This window comes from Callorhinus ursinus, unplaced genomic scaffold (genome assembly GCF_003265705.2).
Source record: "Callorhinus ursinus isolate GAN/ISIS: 27379988/994484 unplaced genomic scaffold, GSC_fseal_2.0 scaffold125, whole genome shotgun sequence".
Classification (NCBI taxonomy): Eukaryota; Metazoa; Chordata; class Mammalia; order Carnivora; family Otariidae; genus Callorhinus; species Callorhinus ursinus.
In genome coordinates, this window is record NW_027397187.1 from 529,424 (window position 1) to 549,066 (window position 19,643).

At 52.2% G+C, this 19,643-nt stretch overlaps 1 protein-coding gene across 4 annotated transcripts; it reads right to left on the reverse strand.

Moving 5' to 3' along the window:
* Positions 1-980: 980 nt before the first annotated feature.
* On the reverse strand, positions 981-18,357 carry TOR4A (torsin family 4 member A). 4 transcript variants are annotated; one of them, XR_003206442.2, is made up of 6 exons: positions 18,126-18,357; positions 16,077-17,434; positions 8,299-8,453; positions 7,403-7,613; positions 3,327-3,678; positions 981-2,619 (listed from the first exon to the last, which is right to left on the reverse strand). XR_003206442.2 is itself a non-coding variant. In XM_025864835.2 (3 exons), exon 2 carries the CDS (start codon positions 17,395-17,397, stop codon positions 16,111-16,113), a length of 1,287 nt encoding a protein of 428 aa, XP_025720620.1. In that variant the 5' UTR covers positions 17,398-17,434; positions 18,126-18,357; the 3' UTR covers positions 7,659-8,453; positions 16,077-16,110. The 4 variants fall into 4 exon arrangements, 2 of the variants coding, with proteins under 2 accessions (XP_025720620.1, XP_073746139.1); XR_003206440.2 differs by having other exon boundaries at positions 982-2,619; positions 3,327-3,453; XM_025864835.2 differs by lacking the exons at positions 981-2,619; positions 3,327-3,678; positions 7,403-7,613 and having other exon boundaries at positions 7,659-8,453.
* Positions 18,358-19,643: the final 1,286 nt, after the last annotated feature.

A 19,643-nucleotide genomic window follows, 5' to 3' on the forward strand; every position in this document is an offset into this window, starting at 1 on the left:
GCCCCTGCCCCTTCCTGACCTCGCCCCCGGCTCAGGCGAGAACCCACGAGGGGAGACGGCAGGCAGCGTCCGCAGCGGGTGGGGGCTCTCGCCAGGCGTCCCGCCCTAGCTGCCCCGGGGCGGGCTCAGCCCCAGTGGGGGCGCCGGCCCAGGACCGCGCTGCGCGGGCTGTGCTGCCGCCCTGCGGTCGCGGCGCGCGCTGCGCCCACAAGCCCTGGGGTCCCTGGGCCCCCGGCAGGCAAGACCCCCGCCTGCCCTTTGCCGCGCGCACACGCGCCCTCCCGGCCTGCTGCGGACACCCTGGAGCCCACCTCAGCTCTGAGGAAGGGGCAGGGGCGTTGACCCCATAGTGGTTCCTGGCTTCCGCCCTCCCCGGAGGAGACAGGGCCTGGGGAAGTGCGCCCATCACGGTCCTCATCAAGCGATCGGCCGTGGTGTGCTGTTCTCCCATTTGGCGCAGTAGGGAAGAGAGGGCATTCCAGGGCCCTGGGGCCACAAAGAATGGATGATCAGCAGGACACAGGACCTGCCGCAGCCCTGTGGACGTGGCTACCTACCACTTGTCACACTTCAGGACCCAGAGTACATCTCTCAGAACCATCAGGACCAGTCATGGGGGGGTGGGCAGGTGCGGGCGCTACCAGATCAGCGCCCAGAGCCTGGCGCCTCAGCAGAGGGGGCTGGGGGGTGGGGGTGGGGGTGGGGGGTGGGTAGAGTTGCAGACGCTTCCTGCTGTCTCCCCACCCCATTCCAATGGAAGTGGTGACGATGGGCAAGTGCGAGGGAGGAAGGTCTGTTCAAACTCTTGGCCGCTCAGAGCTGGAGGCTGGAGACCAGGTTTACACCTGGCACGGGCTCCCCCGATGGACAAAACCCACCTCTGCAGGTCTGTGGGCCTCCTCATGAGTACCCTGTGGACGGGAGCCCCCAGGGGAACCAAGCCCCAAACGTCCCATAAACTTTCCAACAAGATAGGGCAAAATTCAGAACAGCAGTGGTGTTAAAAAGACAGAATGTATTTCTCAACGAAGAAGTCCCAGTAGGTGGTCCAGGGCTCGTATGCGGTGTTAGGGGCCAGGCTCCTCCGAAGCTGTAGGCTGTGCGGGCTTTTGACCACAAGGCTCGGATGGCAGCCCATCAAGTCTACATTCCAGCCAATAGCCGGGAAGAACTAGAGCTTGGCTCCTCTCCTCCAGGCTCACTTCCTAGGAGTGGCTCCTGACACATCTGCTCACATCCCATTGGTTAGAGCTCAGTCACATGACCAACCTCACTGCAAGAGAGGCTGGGAAGTGTAGTCTATTCAATGCTGCGCCCTGGTTAAATGGGGTCATAGAGGAAGAAAGGCTGATAATTTGGAGGTGGGTAGGTGGGTAGCAGTCTGTGCCTGCCTTGGTAACATCGACATCATCCAGGCCATGTTGTCAGGTGACGTGGGAAACAAAGGCAAAAGAAAAATTAAACTTCCTCACTACTTAGAGCTCATTGGTAAGTCCTTCGGACAGGCAGAGTGACGTTCCTCTGGGAGCTCAGCGGCCTGGATGTGGACACTTTGCTGAGGGCAACAAGCAATTCTAGCCCAACCCCCAGGATCCTGCGAATCTCCTCTAAACACACAGACATTCCTTTGGAAACTTCCTTTATCTCTATCCCCCAAGACACGTGTGGGCAGTCATTCCCCAAGCACGTGGCCCAGCGATACACATCTGAAGGGTCTCGTGGTTGAGGGTTTCCTAGACAGTAATAAATTCCTTCTCCTAGAACAGCCGGCCCCCTCAGGATCCTGGAAATCTTGCTTCCAAAATACCTGTCCCCACCCTGCTCCCAACTTGAGAGTGCACAATGGGCTGCCCCTCACAACTCCAGTGTCGCTCTTTCTGCCCACGGGCCCCGTCCTTGTGCTTTAGTAAAACCAGCTTTCTGCACCAGAGACGTCTCAGGAACCTTTCCTTGACCGTTCCCTCCGTCACCAGGCAGAACTGCCTGTGCTTTATGCTCTTGTCCTTCCTGGCTGCAAATACACCCAACACTATAGGCTTGGAAGTTTGTACTGAAGAACTTTCTAGGGATTAAAACTGTCCAATGGTGGGCCGAACAGGAAGAAAACAGGGGCGCTCCTGAGCGCGGGACAGAACCAGCCTCGGGCTGCCCTGGGATGGCCCGCTGCCAGCCTGATGCAGCCGACTGCCCAGGCCCCAAGGGAAATGGGAGAGGCGGGACACTGGCACCCAGGGCGTGTGTGCTGATGAGTCTAGTGAGTTAAGGTCAGTTGTGCCTTCTGGTCCCAATTTCCACAGTAAGCCCCGTGCTGCAGAGCAGGCAAACAATGCAATGCTTGCGTAGCCATCGGGAAATCAAACTACTTTCGGAGGCTGAGGAAGGGCCTCAGGAAGCCTCTGCTCCCGGCACCCCAGAGAGAGCAGATGCAACCAGCCCTTTGCCCGGCAGGCCCCCATTCCTGGTTCTCTTCGGCTCACTCTCCCTCTTCCTTATCGGGGAGGGAAGTAATAAGTAACCCAGCACTTTGAATTCTCAAGGTCATGTTGTTAATAAAGTACTCCTTCTCAAGGCTTCCTGTGCTGTCTTTTTGTGGGTGGTTTCTTTTCATTTTATTCGAAGCTGAAAGAAAATCGTTAGGTTTATCATTATTCTTAAAAAGCAACTTTACTGTGGTATAATTTACACACAATAAAATGCAACCATTTAGGGCGCCTGGGTGGCTCAGTTGGTTAAGCGGCTGCCTTCAGCTCGGGTCATGATCCTGGAGTCCCGGGATCGAGTCCCACATCATCGGGCTCCCTGCTCAGCGGGGAGTCTGCTTCTCCCTCTGACCCTTCCCCCCCCATGTGCTTTCTCTCTCTCTCATTCTCTCTCTCTCAAATAAATAAATAAAATCTTTAAAAAAAAATGCAACCATTTAGGGTGTGCTCAGTACTGGTCGATGTGTCTGCCAGCATAACTGAGGCCATAATCAAAATACAGAATATTTCCATCACCCCCAGAAAATTCTGCCATGCCCCCCGGCCCGGAGTCAATTCCTCCCCAGCTCTAGCCCAGATCACTGCCGATCTGATTTCTGTCACCATGGATTAGCTGTGCCTGTTCTAGAACTATATATAGAAGGATTTGTTTGGGATGCACTTTCTTGGTGTTGCTTCTGACACTTGGCATAATGCTTTTGAAATCCAGCATGTTTCAGTAACTTCTGGGGGGTGTCAGGTTTTTTTTTTCTTTCTATTTTTTTTTTTTTTACTAGAAAAGTCTGGCTGGTACCACACAAAACACAGCCTAGTTCTCAATGGTAATGTTTCATTCGACAGAATTACCTCAACAAAGGCGCTGGCGTCACAAGGACACCTCAGAAAACTCCGGAGAGCGCAGGCCCACGCCCGCCGCCCATTTCCAGCGTCACCAGTGTGTCACAGTTCATCCCCTCCTCCTGGATACTGAGCCCTAAAGAACCGAAAACCCAATTTCAGAGTGTCCACAGAGCCAGCCTTTCCCGGGAGAATGGGCCGGTCTCACTGCGTTGAAGGCGATGCCCCTGAGACCCAGGCCCTTTCTCTGCCAGAGATGAGAAGAGTAGGCTGTGTCCCCCGTCACGTTGCTGCGGCAGATGTGTGAGTGGCCAGTCAGGCGAGGCGGCCGGGAGACAAGAATCAAGTGTATTTCTGTGTTCTATCCATTAACATGTAGAAAACAAAACTTTAAAAATAATCTTACAAATAAATAAATAACAACACATTTACCATAACATCACAAAACGTAAAACACTTAAGGATAAACTTAATGAAGGATGTGTGAGATCTTCCTGCTGAAAACTACAGAATGTTGCTAGGAGAAACTTGTAACCAAAATTAAACAAGAACTATATCATGTTCTACAAGACTCAATATGGTGAAGGTGTCCGTTCTGCCCAAGTTCATCTATAGATTCATTGCCAGCCCAGTCAGAATTCCAGCAGGTGTGTGTGTGTGTGTGTGTGTGTGTGTGTGTGTGTGTGTGTGTGTAAACTGAATCCTCTCCTCCAGGCTCACTTCCTGCCACATCTGCTTGTGTGCCCTTGGCGGTAAGGAAACTTCTCTTAAAGACAACACACAAAAAAAGCAAGAAACATAAAGGGAAAGAGTAATACACATGAACACGTTAAAACTGAGGATGTCTTTCTTCAGGATGCTATTAGGAGAGAAGAAGAGCAAGCCACCGAGTAGAAGATATTTGCCTCATATATAATCAACAACAGGCTCATACCCAGAGTTTATAAAGCACTTCTACAAATCAGTAAGAAAAAGACAACCCACTTCAAAATGGGCAAGAGAAGCAAATTGGCACTTCACAAATCATCCAGGAGATGCAAGTTAAAATCACAGTGAGAACCACCGACGACACCAAATGTTGGTGAGCATATGCGGCACCAGCGGCTCTCCCAGGATGGCTGGGGGCTGGGGGGCTGGAATGAGTTGGACTTTGGAAGACTGTATAGCATGACTGACTAAAACCCAGAATTCCACTTCAAGGTACACGCATGTGTCAGTTCCCTAGGCTTACCCTGACAGAGTACCACTAACTGGGGGACTTAAACGACAGAAAGGCATTACCTCTCAGTTCTGGAGACCAGAAGTCCAGAGATGGCTGTAGACGGCCCACTCCTCCCTGTGCCTTCATGCAATCTTCCCTCCGTGCATGTCCATTTGGGTCCAAATCCCCCCCACCTTTTATTGGACTAGGGCCCATCCCTGTGTCCTCAGTTTAACTTGGTTACTTCTTATTTTCTCCAAATAAGGTCATATTCTGAGGTACTGAGGGGTAAGACTCCACCATATTAATTGGGGGGCGACACAGCTCAACCTATAACAGTACCTGGTTGTTATGGATTCATCTGTGCACAAAGATGTGTGCAAAAATACTTAGGGCAGCATTACTCACAATAGCAAAAATAATAAAGTAATAAAAACAAATCAAATATCCATCAATAGAATGGATAAACAAAATGTGGTGGATTCCTAAACCAAAGCACTTGCAGTGAGGAAAATGGAAGCTAGAGTGCATGCTGTATCAGGAGCAGGTCTCACAAATACAATGCTGAGCGAAGAAGCCAGACACAAAACAAAACGTGCAGTGTGATTCCATTCATATAAAGTTCAATCAATAGGCAGATTAAAACAGAGGGTGGCAAAACTTCCAGAAAGGTAGACCGAAGAGCTCAAAAAATCCTTCCCCTAAAAAGGCAACAAAATAAAAACAAAAGTTCTGGACTCTGGAAATTGACCAAAAGTTTGAGAAGCAGGGGTGCCTGGCTGGCTCAGTCAGTGGAGCATGGGACTCTTGATCTGGGGGTTGTAGATTCGGGCCCTAGGCTGACTGTAGAGATTACTTAAAAATAAAATCTTGAGAATAAAAAAGCATTAAGAAGCACTTATTCAGATCTCAGGGAGGAAGGGCATTTTGCCTGGAGTTGTCCCCAGTTTGCATCACGCAGGAATGATGCCAGAACAGGGCCAGCCAGAGGGCGCAACCACCTCTGAGGTGACCTGGAAAAGTCCTATTAAAAACCAGAGTTGTCACAATATATTATCTAAAATGTCCAGGGTATTTTTTAAGATTTTATTTATTTATTTGAGACAGAGAGAGAGAGCATGTGTGTGCACAAGAGCACAGGGAGAGGGGCAGAGGGAGAGGGACAAGCAGACTCCCCGCTGAGTGGGGAGCCCGATGTGGGGCTTAACTCCAGGACCCCCAGATCATGACCAGAGCCGAAGGCAGACACTTAACCATCTGAGCCAGCCAGGGCCCATAAAATGCCCAGTTTTAAACAGAAAAATTAGGAGATATGCAAACAAACAAGAAAGTGTAATTCACATACAAGGTGAAGACAGGAAGAATGTCTCTGAGGGGGCACAGATGTTGGACTTAGCAGCCATTATAAGTATTTTCAAAGACATAAAGGAAACTATGTAAAAAGAGTTAAAGGAGAGTATGATGGAAATGACCCACCAAATAGGGAACATCAATAAAGAGAAGCTTTTTTGAAAAAAACGGACTGCTTTGGAAAATAGTTTGGCAGTTACTACTTAAAATGTTAAAAGTAGAGTTTCCACATGACCCAAGATGCATCACCCTTTTCCAAGCCTCAGCGTATACCCAGGATAAATGAAAACATATGACCACACAGGAAACTGTATGCAAAAGGTCATAGCAGCATTATTCATAATGGTCAAAAAGTAGAGGGGCACCAGGGTGGCCCAGTCAGTTAAGTGTCCAACTCTTGGTTTCAGGGCAGGTCATGATCTCATGGGTCGTGGGATCAAGCCCCGAGTTGGGCTCCATACTCAGGGCTCAGCGGGGAGTCTGCTTGAAGATTCTCTCCCTCTGCCCCTCCCCCTGTGTTCATGTGCTGTCTCTCTCTCTCTCTCTAAAATAAATCAATAAATCTTTTTGTAAAAATAGCCAAAAAGTAGGAAAAAAAATGAGATGTCCCTCAACTAATGAAGATATAAACACAACGTGGGATATCCGTGCAGTGGAATATTATCCAGCCATAAAAAGGAATCAAGCACTGATACATGGTTGAAAACAGACCTTGAAAACATTATGCTAAGTAAAAGAAGCCAGACACAAAAGGACCAATATTGCAGGATTCCAGTCAAACAAACTGCCTAGGGCTGTGTGAGGAGTGAGTGCTAATGGGCATAGGGTTTCTTTTTGAGATAAAAATGTTTTAAAATCAGATTGTGGTAAAAAAAAAAAAAATCAGGTTGTGGTGATGGTTGCACAACTTTTTGACTAGACTAAAAGCCATCGAACTATGTGCCTTAAATAGGTAAACTGTACGGTTTGTGAATTCCTTCTTAATAAAAGAACACTTTTTAAAAAATATCTTTTAAGTATGTGCAATTTTGTAAAGCAGATTGTTTTTTAAATTTTTGTTTTAAAGATTTTATTTATTTATTTGACAGGGAGAGACCCAGCGAGAGAGGGAACACAAGCAGGGGGAGTGGGAGAGGGAGAAGCAGGCTTCCCGTGGAGCGGGGAGCCCGATGCGGGGCTCGATCCCCGGACCCCGGATCATGACCTGAGCTGAAGGCAGACACTTAACAACTGAGCCACCCAGGCGCCCCTGTAAAGCAGATTATTAATAAAAACAGAGATCCAGGGGCTCCTGGATGGCTCAGCTGGTTAAGGGTCTGCCTTTGGTTCAGGTCATGATCCTGGGGTCCCGGGATCCAGCCCCACATCAAGCTCTCTGTTCAGCGGGGAGTCTGCTTCTTCCTCTCCCTCTGTGTACTCTCTCTCTCTCTCAAATAAATAAATCTTAAAAAAAAAAAAAGTCCAGCACACAGTGGACACCAATACATGGAGAGTACGGTGCTCCCTTGACTTTGGACATCTTAAGAAGTGATACCTGTAATCCAGTAATGTGAATGAAACCACCTTCGAGACACTCTCGAACATCAGTCTCATAACTTTACAACTTGGTCCCAAAATGTGTCATCCAACTTGGCCCTGAGGGACTTTGGATTATTTCAAAACCTGCAAAGCACATCTTCACAAGATGAAGCTTTCTGATCCTGAAGGGTGTTTAAAAGAATGGGCTACTTGTTCTGAAGGTCATTCTGAAAAAGAAGTTCCAGGCATTTTGCACATTCCTGGAAAAAAGTGTCCATACAACATTCTTTTTTTTTTTTCACTATTGCGGTTAAAAGTTGGCAGCATGGGAAAAGGGAGGAACAGGTGGGGAATTGGGGTGTCATTAAAAAAATACAGCCCCCCCCAAACTTGGTATGCTTCAACCCAAGAGGAATCAGAAGATCAAAAGCAATTTGGGAAGGCCAGAACTGTCAGGGATGGAGGGAGGAGGAAGGTCCAGGGGGTGAGGGGGTGCTGTTTGGCAACTGGGGTGAAGGGATTGCCCTCCCCCTGCTGGGATCCCCCCAGCCCCTCTGGTCTGGCAGGAAGGGGGCAGCCTGCAACCCCCATGGGCATCTGGCAGCCCCAGACCCTGCCCATACAACATTCTTTTAGATGCATCAATTCCATCACTTTCAGAAAAAAATCAAGGTGCACTATGGCTGCCCAGTCCCCTCAAGGCAAGAGGGTGAAGCCCGAAGCTCAGACACCCAGGCAGTCATCGGGTGCAAAGTCACCCTCCATGCCTCTCCTCTTGAGCATCTTAGAGCAGAAAACTGCAGAAGGTCACCAACCAGACCCAGAGCAACGTGTGGTGAGGGGGCTTGTGGCTGAAGTGTGGAAACAACAGTTTCTGACTGTTGTGAGCTTCTCATCCTGGGCAGTACTGACCTGTTCTGGAAGGACGGTGTCTGTTCGTCCAGAAGTCTCAGCTGCCCACTAATCACTGCACTTCACCCATCAGCAACTCCATACACTCAAAGATCTTGGCCTGGTTCTGTCATATTTTCCACTGGTCAGGCTCCGTGAGGTCATTCTGAGAAGACCTAGATATGTCATACGTTCCATTTCAATGTCAGTGATTTGGGTTTTGTAACAACACTCCAAATGAAGGTTAACTTGCTTCAAGCTTAGGCACTCCTTGCTTGTTGACCTAAGCCCCATAGTCTATAGCAAAACTAACCTATTTCCCTTGAGATTTTGCAGACCTCTGGGCTTGAGGAACAAAGGACCAGACTTTCCCGAAAGATATGGCCTGGCCTTATTTGAAACCACTCACCACTGCCGCCAGCAAGTCTGTTCAGGGTCGTGTGGATAAATGACTAACTGCTGAGCACCAGCTTCTCCTACATGCAGCCCCCTCACCACTTCCCAAGCCTTCCCCTTAAAAACTCTGCAGCTTCCCCTAGACTGAAAGAGATGGTCTTTGGACGTTAGTCTGCCACCTTCCCAGGTTGTCCACTTCCTGAATAAAGCCACCTTCCCTGTCTCACTTGTCTCTCAAGTATTGATTTTTGAGTGGCAAGCAGCCAAACATGAGCTTGGAAAGGGTCCTCTGTCTGATAACAGTCTCAGTGACCCTCTGATCATGTAACGAGATGTGCCAATTCTGACAGTGCAAGAACTCATCCCAGCTCCGAAGAGAACTTTGCCATGTCTTCCTTCATCTCAGCCACTGATGTTTCCAGAGACAATCTGATCCTTTCCTTTAGAACCTCCAAACATTGTTGTAGATTTCCATCACTTTCCATTCTGTCTGCAAAATGTTTCAATTCTTCAAAAAGAGAAGATGTTTTGGCTCTAAAGCTTCCAAGATTGAAAACAATAATTTTTGTAATATAGAATTGGAAGAGAGAAGAAGAAGAAGAAGAAGAAGGGAGGAGGAAGAGGGAGGGGGAGGGGAAGGAGAAAGGAGAAAGAAGAACCAAATGGGAACAGCTGGAGTTAAAAAGCACAATAACTGAAATGAAAAGTCCATGAGATTCTGGTGCTGGAAAAACTGAACATTCACATGCAAACAATTAATCCAGACACAGACCTTATACCCTTCATTTAAAATAAACTGAAGGGGCACCCAGGTGGCTCAGTCGGTTAAGCGTCTGCCTTCGGCTCAGGTCATGATCCCGGGGTCCTGGGATCGAGCCCTGCGTCGGGCTCTGTACTCAGTAGGGAGTCTGCTTCTCCCTCTGCCTCTGTCCCTCCCCCCACTTGTGCTCTCTCTGTCTCTCTCCCAAAATAAATAAATAAAATCTTTTTAAAAAACTGAAAATGGATCACAGACTTAAATGTAAAATGCAAAACTATAAAACTTCTGCAAGGAGGAAATCCAGATGAGCTTGGGTTTGACAATGACTTTTGAGATACAAAATCAAAGGCACAATCCATGAAAGAAAGAAATGATCAGCGGAATTTCATTAAAGTTAACAACTTCTGCTCTGAGAAAGACCACGTCAAGAGGACGAGGAGACAACCCACAGCCTGGGAGAAAATATTTGCAGAAGACACATCTGATAAAGGCCTGTTATCTAAAATATACAAAGATTTCCTCAAGCTCAACAAGAAAACAAACAACCTGATTAAAAAATTAGCAAAAGATATAAATGTACAGATGGCAAATAAGCACGAGAAAAGATGCTCCACATCACATGTCATCAGGGAGATGCAAATTAAAACAAGATACCACTACACATTATTGGAATGGCCCAATTCCAGAACACTGGAGTCAAATGCTGGAGGATATGGGGCAGCAGGAACTCTCTTTGCTGGTGGGCATGCAACATGCACAGCCACTTTGAGGGACAGTTGGGCGGTTTCTTACAAAACTAAACATACTCTTACCATATGATCCAGCAATTGTGCTCCTTCATGTTTACTCAAACTAGATGAAAACTTATGTCCACACAAAAGCCTGCACACATATACTTAGAGCAGCTTGATCCATAATTTTTCATGGTTGCCCAAACTTGAAAGCAACCAAAGTATCCTCCAATAGGTAAATGGACAAACTGTAATCCAACCAGACAATGGGATATTTATTCAGCACTAAAGAGAAATGAGCTATGAGGCCATGGAAAGACATGGAGGAGCCTGAAATGCATATCGATAGGTGAAATAAGCCGATCTGAAAAGGCAACATACTGTCTACTGCCTGTATGATTCCAACTGTATGACATTCCAGACAAAGCAAAACTATGGAAACAGTAAAAAGATCAGTGGTTTCCAGAAGTCCGGAGGGAGAGGGTATAAGTAGATGGGGTGCAGAGGATTTTGATCCAATAATGGTGGATATGTGTCATTCTACATCTGTCCAAACACACAGAATATACAACATCAAGAGTGAACTCTAGGGGCGCCTGGGTGGCTCGGTCGTTAAGCGTCTGCCTTTGGCTCGCATCATGATCCCAGGGTCCTGGGATCCAGCCCTGCATCGGGCTCCCTGCTCAGGGGAGCCTGCTTCTCCCTCTCCCACTCCCCCTGCTGGTGTTCCCTCTCTCGCGGTGTCTCTCTCTGTCAAATAAATAAATAACATCTTGAAAAAAAAAGAAAAGAAAAGAAAAGAAAGAAACCCATACCAAAAAACAAAACAAAACAAAAGGACTGATAAACAAGCTCCACAGGGTCACGGGATCCAAGATCAATACACGAAATTCTATTTTGTTTTTATATGCCATCCATGAAGAGCTTGAACGTGACCACAGCACCATTCCATTCGCAATGGCATCAAAAAGAGTGAAGTGCTCAGGAATATGCTGAAGACGAGGAGTGCACGGCTCACACACTGAGCTACACCTCATCTCGAAGAGAACTGAACACTTGGGAGCCTGAGCGGCTCCAAGTCCGGGGACTGGAAAGTTCAACATTATTGATCTGGCAGTTCTCCCCAAACTGATCTCTAGAGTCAATGCAATTTCTATCAAAATGTAGAAATTGGGTTTTGGTTCGGGTTGTTGTTGTTCTTTTCTTCTCAGAAATTGGCAATCTGAATTTAAAATTTATCTAGAAAGGCAAAGGACCCAGAACAGCCAGAACAATACTGAAAACTGAGAACAAAGTTGAATGACTCACACTTTCCAATTTCAAAACTAACTGTAAAGCTACAGAAATCAAAAGAACGTGATTCTGGCATGGACACACAGATCAATAAAACTGAGAGTCCGGAGGTCAGCCCTCACCTTCGTGCCGGTTAATTTTTGACAAAGGTGCTATGATGCAGTTGTAGGTGACGACTTGGCTAGTTACTCAATCAAAACCTAATCTGGGTGTTGCCGTGAAGGCATCTTGTAGAGGAGATTCGGGTCCGTAATCAGTCGACTTTATGTAAAGGAAATGATCCTGCGTGACCTGGGTGGGCCTGATTCAATCTGTCTAAAAGACTTAGGAACAGAGCTGAAACTCCACCTCCGGCAGCTCAGGCCGGCCGGAGCCCCAGCCTGCCCTTCCCCGAGGCTTGCCCTCATGGGGATCTCCCACAGATGCTCTTGCTCTGTGGAACTTCAACTGCCATAGGCATCAAGGCAATTTAACAGAGAAAGGAGAGACTTTTCAAAAAACAGTGAGGGGACATCTTCACGCAGTAAGACTGATTTCAACCTTCATCTCACAACATGCATAAAAATTAGTTCAAAATGGTTCACAGACCTAAATGTAAGAGCTAAAACCTTAAAACCATTTAGAATAAAGCACAGGGGAAAGTCTTTATGATCTGGGAGTAAACCAGGAGTTCTTAGAAACACCCAAGTCGGGAACCATGAAAGAAAAAAAATGGATACATTTGACTTCATAAAAATTAAACCCTTTTGCACTTCAAAACGCATTTTTTAATTATGAAAATTAAAAAAAACCTATAGACTGGAAGAAAACATTTGCCACATACATCCGATCAAACACCTTCGGCCGGGATATACAAAGACCTCTCGCAAGTCAACAGTCAGCGAAACCACCCAAATAAAGTGAAGGTCTACGCAGCACGTGGAGCATGCTCAAGACCATTAGTTATTAGAAAAACGCAAACCGAAACCAGCCCCTGGGACAGGTATCATATAAGAGACTGTCAGTAACAAGTGTTGGCGAGCATGTGGCGAAGACTCATCCCACACACTGCCTGCCGATGGAGTGTAAAATGGTACAGTCACGTTGGAGCAGGTTGGCAGTTTCTTTAAAAAAATCACACAAGGGCGCCTGGGTGGCTCAGTTGGTTAAGCGACTGCCTTCGGCTCAGGTCATGATCCTGGAGTCCCGGGATCGAGTCCCGCATCGGGCTCCCTGCTCAGCGGGGAGTCTGCTTCTCCCTCTGACCCTCTTCCCTCTCGTGCTCTCTGTCTCTCATTCTCTCTCTCTCAAATAAATAAATAAATAAATAAATAAATAAATCACACAAAATGTTCTTCATGTGAATCAGCATTTCTACTCTTTGGTATTTATTCCAGGTAAAGGAAAATGTATGCCCACACAATTTGGGGCAAATGTTCCTTGCACAATTTATTTGTAACAGCCAACAAATGCGAACAACCCAAACGTACATGGGATGCATCTGCCATGGAACGAGTCTGGTCCACGGAATGGAACACTCAGCAGCAGCAGAAAGGAAAGCACTCATCCACATCAGCAAACAGGGCATGGCCAGGCTCCTAGAAACTCCTAGAAACCATGTCCTATGGCTTGGGCAAACCCCAAAAGCCGTATGCTAAGGGAAGGAAGTCAGACACATAAAGCTAAAAAGAGTCCATGTATATAAGAAACTTTTAGAAAAGGCAAACCTTGGGAGACAGAATGAGCGGTTGTCTGAGGGAGGGGGGAAAACAGGTATTCACTGAAAATAAGCAGGATGGATCTTTCTGGGGTCATGGAAAGATCCTAAGCCTGAATTGTGGCAATATCTGCAGAAGCCTGCAAATTTACTAAAAATCTTTAAATCATCCACTCTTTTAAGTCGATTTTGTGGTATATAAATGATACTTCAATCAAGGTGTTCTGTTGTTTTGTTTTGTTTTGAATTAAGCAAACAGGAAAGCTACAACATGAAAAACAAACTAAACCAGACTGGTTAGAGTTGTGAAGTTAGGTGGCTGAGGTATGAAGGCCACAAGGCTGTACTTTGGTGGAAAGTTGGCTGGTCATCGCCTGGGGAGGGGAGGAGGAGCCGGCGAGGAGGAGGGGCTTGGAGAGTTTCTAGGAGCCTGGCCATGCCCAGTTTCCTGACCTGGATGGGTGCTTGCTTTGTGATAAAAGTTTGAATATATATTTTGCTTTATCCACTTTTCTAGATGTATGTTATATTAGACAACATTAACCTTTTACAATGCCAACCAAACATTATTTGGTTTTTAGGAATAAATCTCACAAAAGTGAGCAAGACCTGTCAGCAGAACATTATACAGGTGTATTCAAACTCGTGAATCAGGTCTCGTCAACCGCATCACAGGGTGACCGAGTCACACTCCCCACACTGTCCTGTGGATCAGTGCGGTTCCAGTTCAGATCCTAAAAGGTTTTCCAAAGACTTTGACAAAACCAGGGGTGCCTGGGTGGCTTAGACAGTTAAGCTCTTGATCTTGGTTCAGGTCCTGATCTCAAGGTCATGAGTTCAAGCCCTGTATTGGGCTCCACGTTGGGTATGGAGCCTGCTTAAAAAAAAGGAGAAGAAGAAAAGATTTTGACAAAACCAAGTTCTAAGGAAAAAAGCCCAGAAGAGCCAAGTAACTTTTCAAGAAGGCTGTCTTGACCCAGGGAAAACAAACTGACCCACAGCCGGGAAACCGTCCCACCTGCACAGAGAGAACCTTGGAACCCAGTTTCTAGCAGAATGGAAATTACAGAGCCTCAGGAAAAGAGAGAACTAGTTGATAAATATATCAATAAAATAAAATTTAAAAATCAATAAAAATGAACTATAACGTCTGATATGCGGAGTCGGATAAAAGGACGGAGTTTAAGTAGGCGGTGAGACAGCCCTGAGCGTGGAGAGGGTGGGCTGGCCCTCCGAGGACCACAAGTCGGGTCGCTGCCCAAGTGAGGGTGTAAGTCCTCGGTTCGCGGTACAACTGCCAACCTATCAAGGAGGCAGATGGGACCCTGAGGGGGACCACTACCAAAAAATAAAAATAAAGCAAGATATAAAAACGCATGAAAAGGCAAAAGACAAAGTCCCAAGAGAAGTGTAAGACGTCAGTACGCCGCGGCTGTCGCCCACACCCAGACGCAGGGACCACGCCGGGGGTCTCCGAACTGGACACGGGCCCCTCTGGCACCTACTCGGCCTCAGAGACTGGGGCTCCTGTCCCCAGCTGCAAGTGCGGTCAGTGGACAGAGCTGGCCATGCCTCCCAACCCCCTGGGGGAGCAAAGCTTCCCAAGGTCGCGTGCACCTCCCCTCCTCCTGCGCCCACCCCCCGCCCCGGCGGGTTCTCGGGGAGTTCTTCCGCCCTTCCCACCTGGGCCCCCGGTCCCCGTGCTTCCCCCCGTGCGGCTTCCCTCTCTTTCCGGCAGACCTCGGCCCAGGGCCGCCGCCGACCGCCAGGACGAGAAGGGATGGCGCGGGGGTGCCCCCCCACGGGGGAGCCCCAGCGAGCCGGCCTGCGCTGGTGCCGGGGTCTGCGGGGCGCCGGGGGCGTGCTGAGCTGTGCCGCGGCTGGTGGGCGCGCACAGCCCCGCGCCGGCTCAACTAGAGCTTCGCCTCTGCTCCCCGAGTCCCCCGTTGGCAGTAGCGGTGGTCAGCGTCGTCGGCGTCTGTGCACGTGTCCCCGCGGCCACGCGCCGCCACCGAGCGGCAGCAAGGAGGCCACCCCAGGGCTCGAGGGAAGCGCGGCTGCGAGAAGTGGGGTCCACGTGGACGCGACCACCGCCCTCAGGGAGACACGCGCAAAAGGTGCCCACAGCGCCTGAAAAGCAATGTGGGACCGAAAACCTGAAAACCTCTGCAGTTGAGTCTAAGGGATCTCTCTACCTTGAGGCCTACCCTGGTTCGGCGTCCTGAAGCAAGTTGGTGACCAGGGCAGGGGGGTCTGAGAAGTCAGCGCCCCTGTCACCCTGAGAGAGCTCTCCCCACCTTCCAGAGCATTCGGGGGATTCCACTGGATCAGCTCATTCTGTGGAGATTCCCACCCGTCCCGCCTTCCAGGGAGCTACTGGGCGCGGGAGTCCAGGAGAAATCCAGGGAGTCCGCACAATTCTCCTGGCCGGAGGAGCATCCAGGATTTCGGGGCCCAGGGCGTGAGCAGGGGAGCAAGGGCTGGACTGGACGGGAGTGTGTGTGAGTGTCACTGATGGCTGCTGCAGGCGCCCCACAGAGCTGAGGTCATATCCAGTGCAGGGGACCAACTATGTGACCCTAGGAGCCACGCACTTTCTCTGAGGCCATCCCTCCTCTGTACCGTGGAGACTGGACTGCCTGCCTCCTGGGATGCCTGCAATGAGGTGCACACAGCAGGTGCTCAGGAATGTAGGCTGAACTGAGGATTGGGAGGTGGCAGACTGGGGGCTGGAATGGGGGAATTGTTCTTGGAAGGGGGGGCACAGAACTGACCCACCCCACCAGCCTCCTTAGGTCCCAGGGTGAACCACGGGTCGGGGAGGGCAGTGGGGGCTGGAGACAGATTTATTAGAGGCCTCAGGCAAATCCACAGGGTCCCCTCCCTCCTACTGCCACCAACAACCCCAAAAGTCCCACGGTACCCACTAGCGGCCATCATGTCCAGCTGCGCCTGTGCTACAAGAGATTCACCCTGGCCACCACCTGCTTGCAGCCAGTGACGGCGAACTCACGGCCAGCGACGCGGTAGTAACTGAGCTGCGCCGCCAGGAGCTCAGCGCGGGCCGGCTCTGGGAAGAAGCCCTCCCCGGCCATCTCGTCCCGGAAGCAGTTGACCACATCCCGCTTGTCCAGCAGCAGGAAGGGCACGATGGCCGCCGCCTGCCACAGCGGGTGCTCGCGGACCAGGAGCGCCCGCAGGCCCGCGCGCAGCTCCTCCTCGGCCTGCACCGCTGCCGCCCCATCCCGGTCACCGTGGGCACCGTGGGCGCCGTTGGAGCGCTGGGGCAGCGCGCGGGATGCGTTCTGCAGCACGAAGCGCGTAATTTCCGAGCCGCCCGCACTGCTGAGGAGCACATAAATGGCGTTGCGGAAGTGGTGGGCACGCTGCGGCTGCAGGAAGCTATGCAGCTCGTCCAGCAGCGCCAGCGGCAGGAGCTCCGCCTCATCCAGCACCACGAGCGGGGTCTTCTCCTCCACCTCGGCCCGCGCCACCACGTCGTTCACGAGCCCGGCCAGCTCCTCACGGCAGTCCTGCGCAGCACGCGGCTCGGGGCAGTGGTGCCGCGCGTGGTACTGCAGCACCAGCGCGCCGTCCTCGAGGACAGCGCGGAAGTGGCGTGCCAGCAGGCGGCCCACGTGGCTCTTGCCCACGCCGCTGGGCCCGTGCAGCGCCAGGAGCAGCGGGCGGCTGTGCACGTGCGTGGCCAGGTAGTCCCGCAGCAGCGCCACGATGCGCCCCACAGCACCCGGCTGACCGAACACGGCGCGCTGCAGCGCCTTCTCCAGCCCGTCGAGGTCGTAGCGCTGCGCGTTATCGTCCAGGTTCTCGATGGCGTTGAGCACCTGGAAGCCCACAATGGCCACAAGCAGCAACAGGCAGCGCTGCGCGCGGCTCCGGCGCTCCGCGTGAGGCCGGCACTTGCGCGAGGTCTCGGGGTAGAGCACCACACGGCTGCGCCGGCGCCTCTTGCGCGGCGTCCTGGACTGCAGCTCCGCCGGGCCGTCGAAGGTGAAGAACTGCGGCTGGTCCAGGTCAGCGTGCGGCGCCCCGGAGCTGCAGCCGGGTCTGGACGCTCCAGCCCCGGAGGCCGGCCCGGTGCCTGGCGGCAGGAGGCGCCGCTTGCGCAGGAGGCACACGCGGCGACGCAGGCGGACCACGGCGCGCAGCGGCGCGATCACGCTCGGGCCGGGGATGCTGGGGCCCGCGGCGGCGGGCTCCAGACTGGGCTGGTCGCCGTCCATGGCGCAGAGGCGGCGCTCGGCATGCAGGTCGCCCTCCCTGCAACAGGGAGATGGGGAGGGTCTCCAGACTTCCGCCCGGCCAACTGGGACCCTTTCCCCGAATGATCTCACCCCTCTGAGAGGTCCCCAGGGAGCGCGGCGGGCGGGGGGGCGGGGGGCGGTTCCTGGTGCCGGCCTTGCGGAGCCTGAGTCTCGCCCCGCTGACCAGGAAGCGGCTCCCCGCGGGGCCCCAATGCAAATCTCTCGGGTCCTCCCATAAACAGCTGCGGGCCTTGAGGAAGTGGCGGAGGGGGGAGGGCGCAGCTTATCGGGAAGCCACCCGGCTTCCTGGAGGAGAAGTCGGTGCCAACTAGGCGCCGATTAAGGGTGAAGAAGGGTCAAGGCCCGACCCCTCCCCCGCCCACAGCTCCGACTGCCAGGCGCCAGGGGCCCTCTGAATCCCAAGCAGGAACCAAGAGAAGCAGAGCCTCGAGCACCCCTAGATTCCAGAGACCTCCCCCACACACTTAAGGACACTTGAGGGGGGGATCTGGTCTCGCCCTCCACCCCCAAACTGGGAACCCCCCACATCCCTCCAGTGAACACACTGATGGAGTGGCCAGCAGGGAGCCCCCAGGGACCAGAGGGGTGGGGTGGACAAAAAGGGCCAGAGGAGGAAAAGAGCCACCGAGGAGACAGAGCTGAAGAAAGGCAGGACAGATGCCCCTGGTCCCCGACCCGCCCCATACCTGCAGCTGTGTCAGCTTAAGCTCCTGCTGGCCCCCCAGCCCACCAAGGGCAGCCCCCTGCCCAGGCCAGATGCGGGGGCTGCAACTCAGGACACAGAAAACACCAGCTTTCTGGGGAGGGTCCCAGTGGGGTCAGGGGCCTGGCTGGGCAGCTCAGGCCTGGAGGGAAGCAACACCTGCGGGTCCCTGGGGTGCAGTTAGGAGGGGAGGAAGCTCTGGGGAGGTTTCCGCTTCTAGGCAAAGGAAGTGAGTCAGGGGTGTGGCAAGTGGGCGGGACTTAGGCTGGACGGAGGCGCCAGAGGGAAAGGTCTGGCCGGCCCGGCCAGATCCTCTGGCCGGCCCTCGGGTCACCTATCCTCCTCGGCCCTACAACCCTCTTGGCGTGTCCTTGCCACCCGGTAAGGCTCGGGGTGGGGGGGCATCCCCTCCCCTGGGATCCCACAGCCCCTTGCATCTCAGCCCGTCCTCCACAGAACCCCTACCTCCCCAGGGACATCAGCTGCACCCGGCTCCCCACAGGGAGGGGAGTAGGGCAAGAGCAGAGGGGACCATGTGCCTAGCGGGGTCTCCCCAATCCCTCCCTTCTTCCCCTCCCCTGGCCCCAAGCTGGGGGCTCCCAGAGTAGAGCTCCTTTCCTTCTCCTCCCCCTCCTCCTCTTCCAGAGTCTGGGGCTCCATTCCCTCCATCTGCCCTTCCCTCTTCCCCCATCCCCACCCACCCACCCCCTGCCCCGGCTTAGAGCCCTCCCACCCCAAGGACAGTTTAGCACACTGGGACAGAAATTTCTAGAGCTGGGGGAAGACCCCCCATGCACAGCTCAGCGTCCTGGTCAGGGAGCAAACTTGGAAAGAACTTAGGCCAAGATGTGGCAGGTGGGGGTTCCTGTGTCCCTGCCGCCAGCCCTGTTCCCATCTCCGCACAGATGGGCCTTCCTGAATGACCCTCTCCTCTTCCCATTCTGACCAATGGAAGCACGTCTTGGCCCAGGCTTGTCTGCAGTCCTCCCCAAGCGGGAGTTCATCAACCCACAGTGTGCCCAAAGCTAGTCCGGCCCTGTGTCCCTCTGGCACCGGCAGTCCAGAGTCCCTTGGCTGCCCTGCTCGGGGTCCCTCGACGTCACCCTCTCAGCCTCCCTTTGCCCACACAGGCCCCCCTGCCCAGCACACTGCCTCTGTAGTTTTCCTGCACCTGTGCCCAGCAGCGACCTGCATCCGGGAAATGTTGGTCATGGGCTGGGGAGTTCCTGTTTGTCCATCAGTTCAGTGCCCTCAGGCAGGGTCACCGCACTGAGACAGCACTGCACTGCTCCTCAGCATCCTCCTCTCCAGCTGTGGGCCCTGGCTCCCCAGGACCCACTGCCCCCTCTGCACAGGGGCAGGTGCCTTGGGCACTTTACCCACCACATGGGCAGGTGGTACTCTCAGGCTTCCCGGGTGTCCCACGATCCCAGCATGGGGGGGGCGGGGGTGAGGTCCTGCCTGGCTGCTGCTTAGGGAAATTGGAGGGGGACCACCCCCC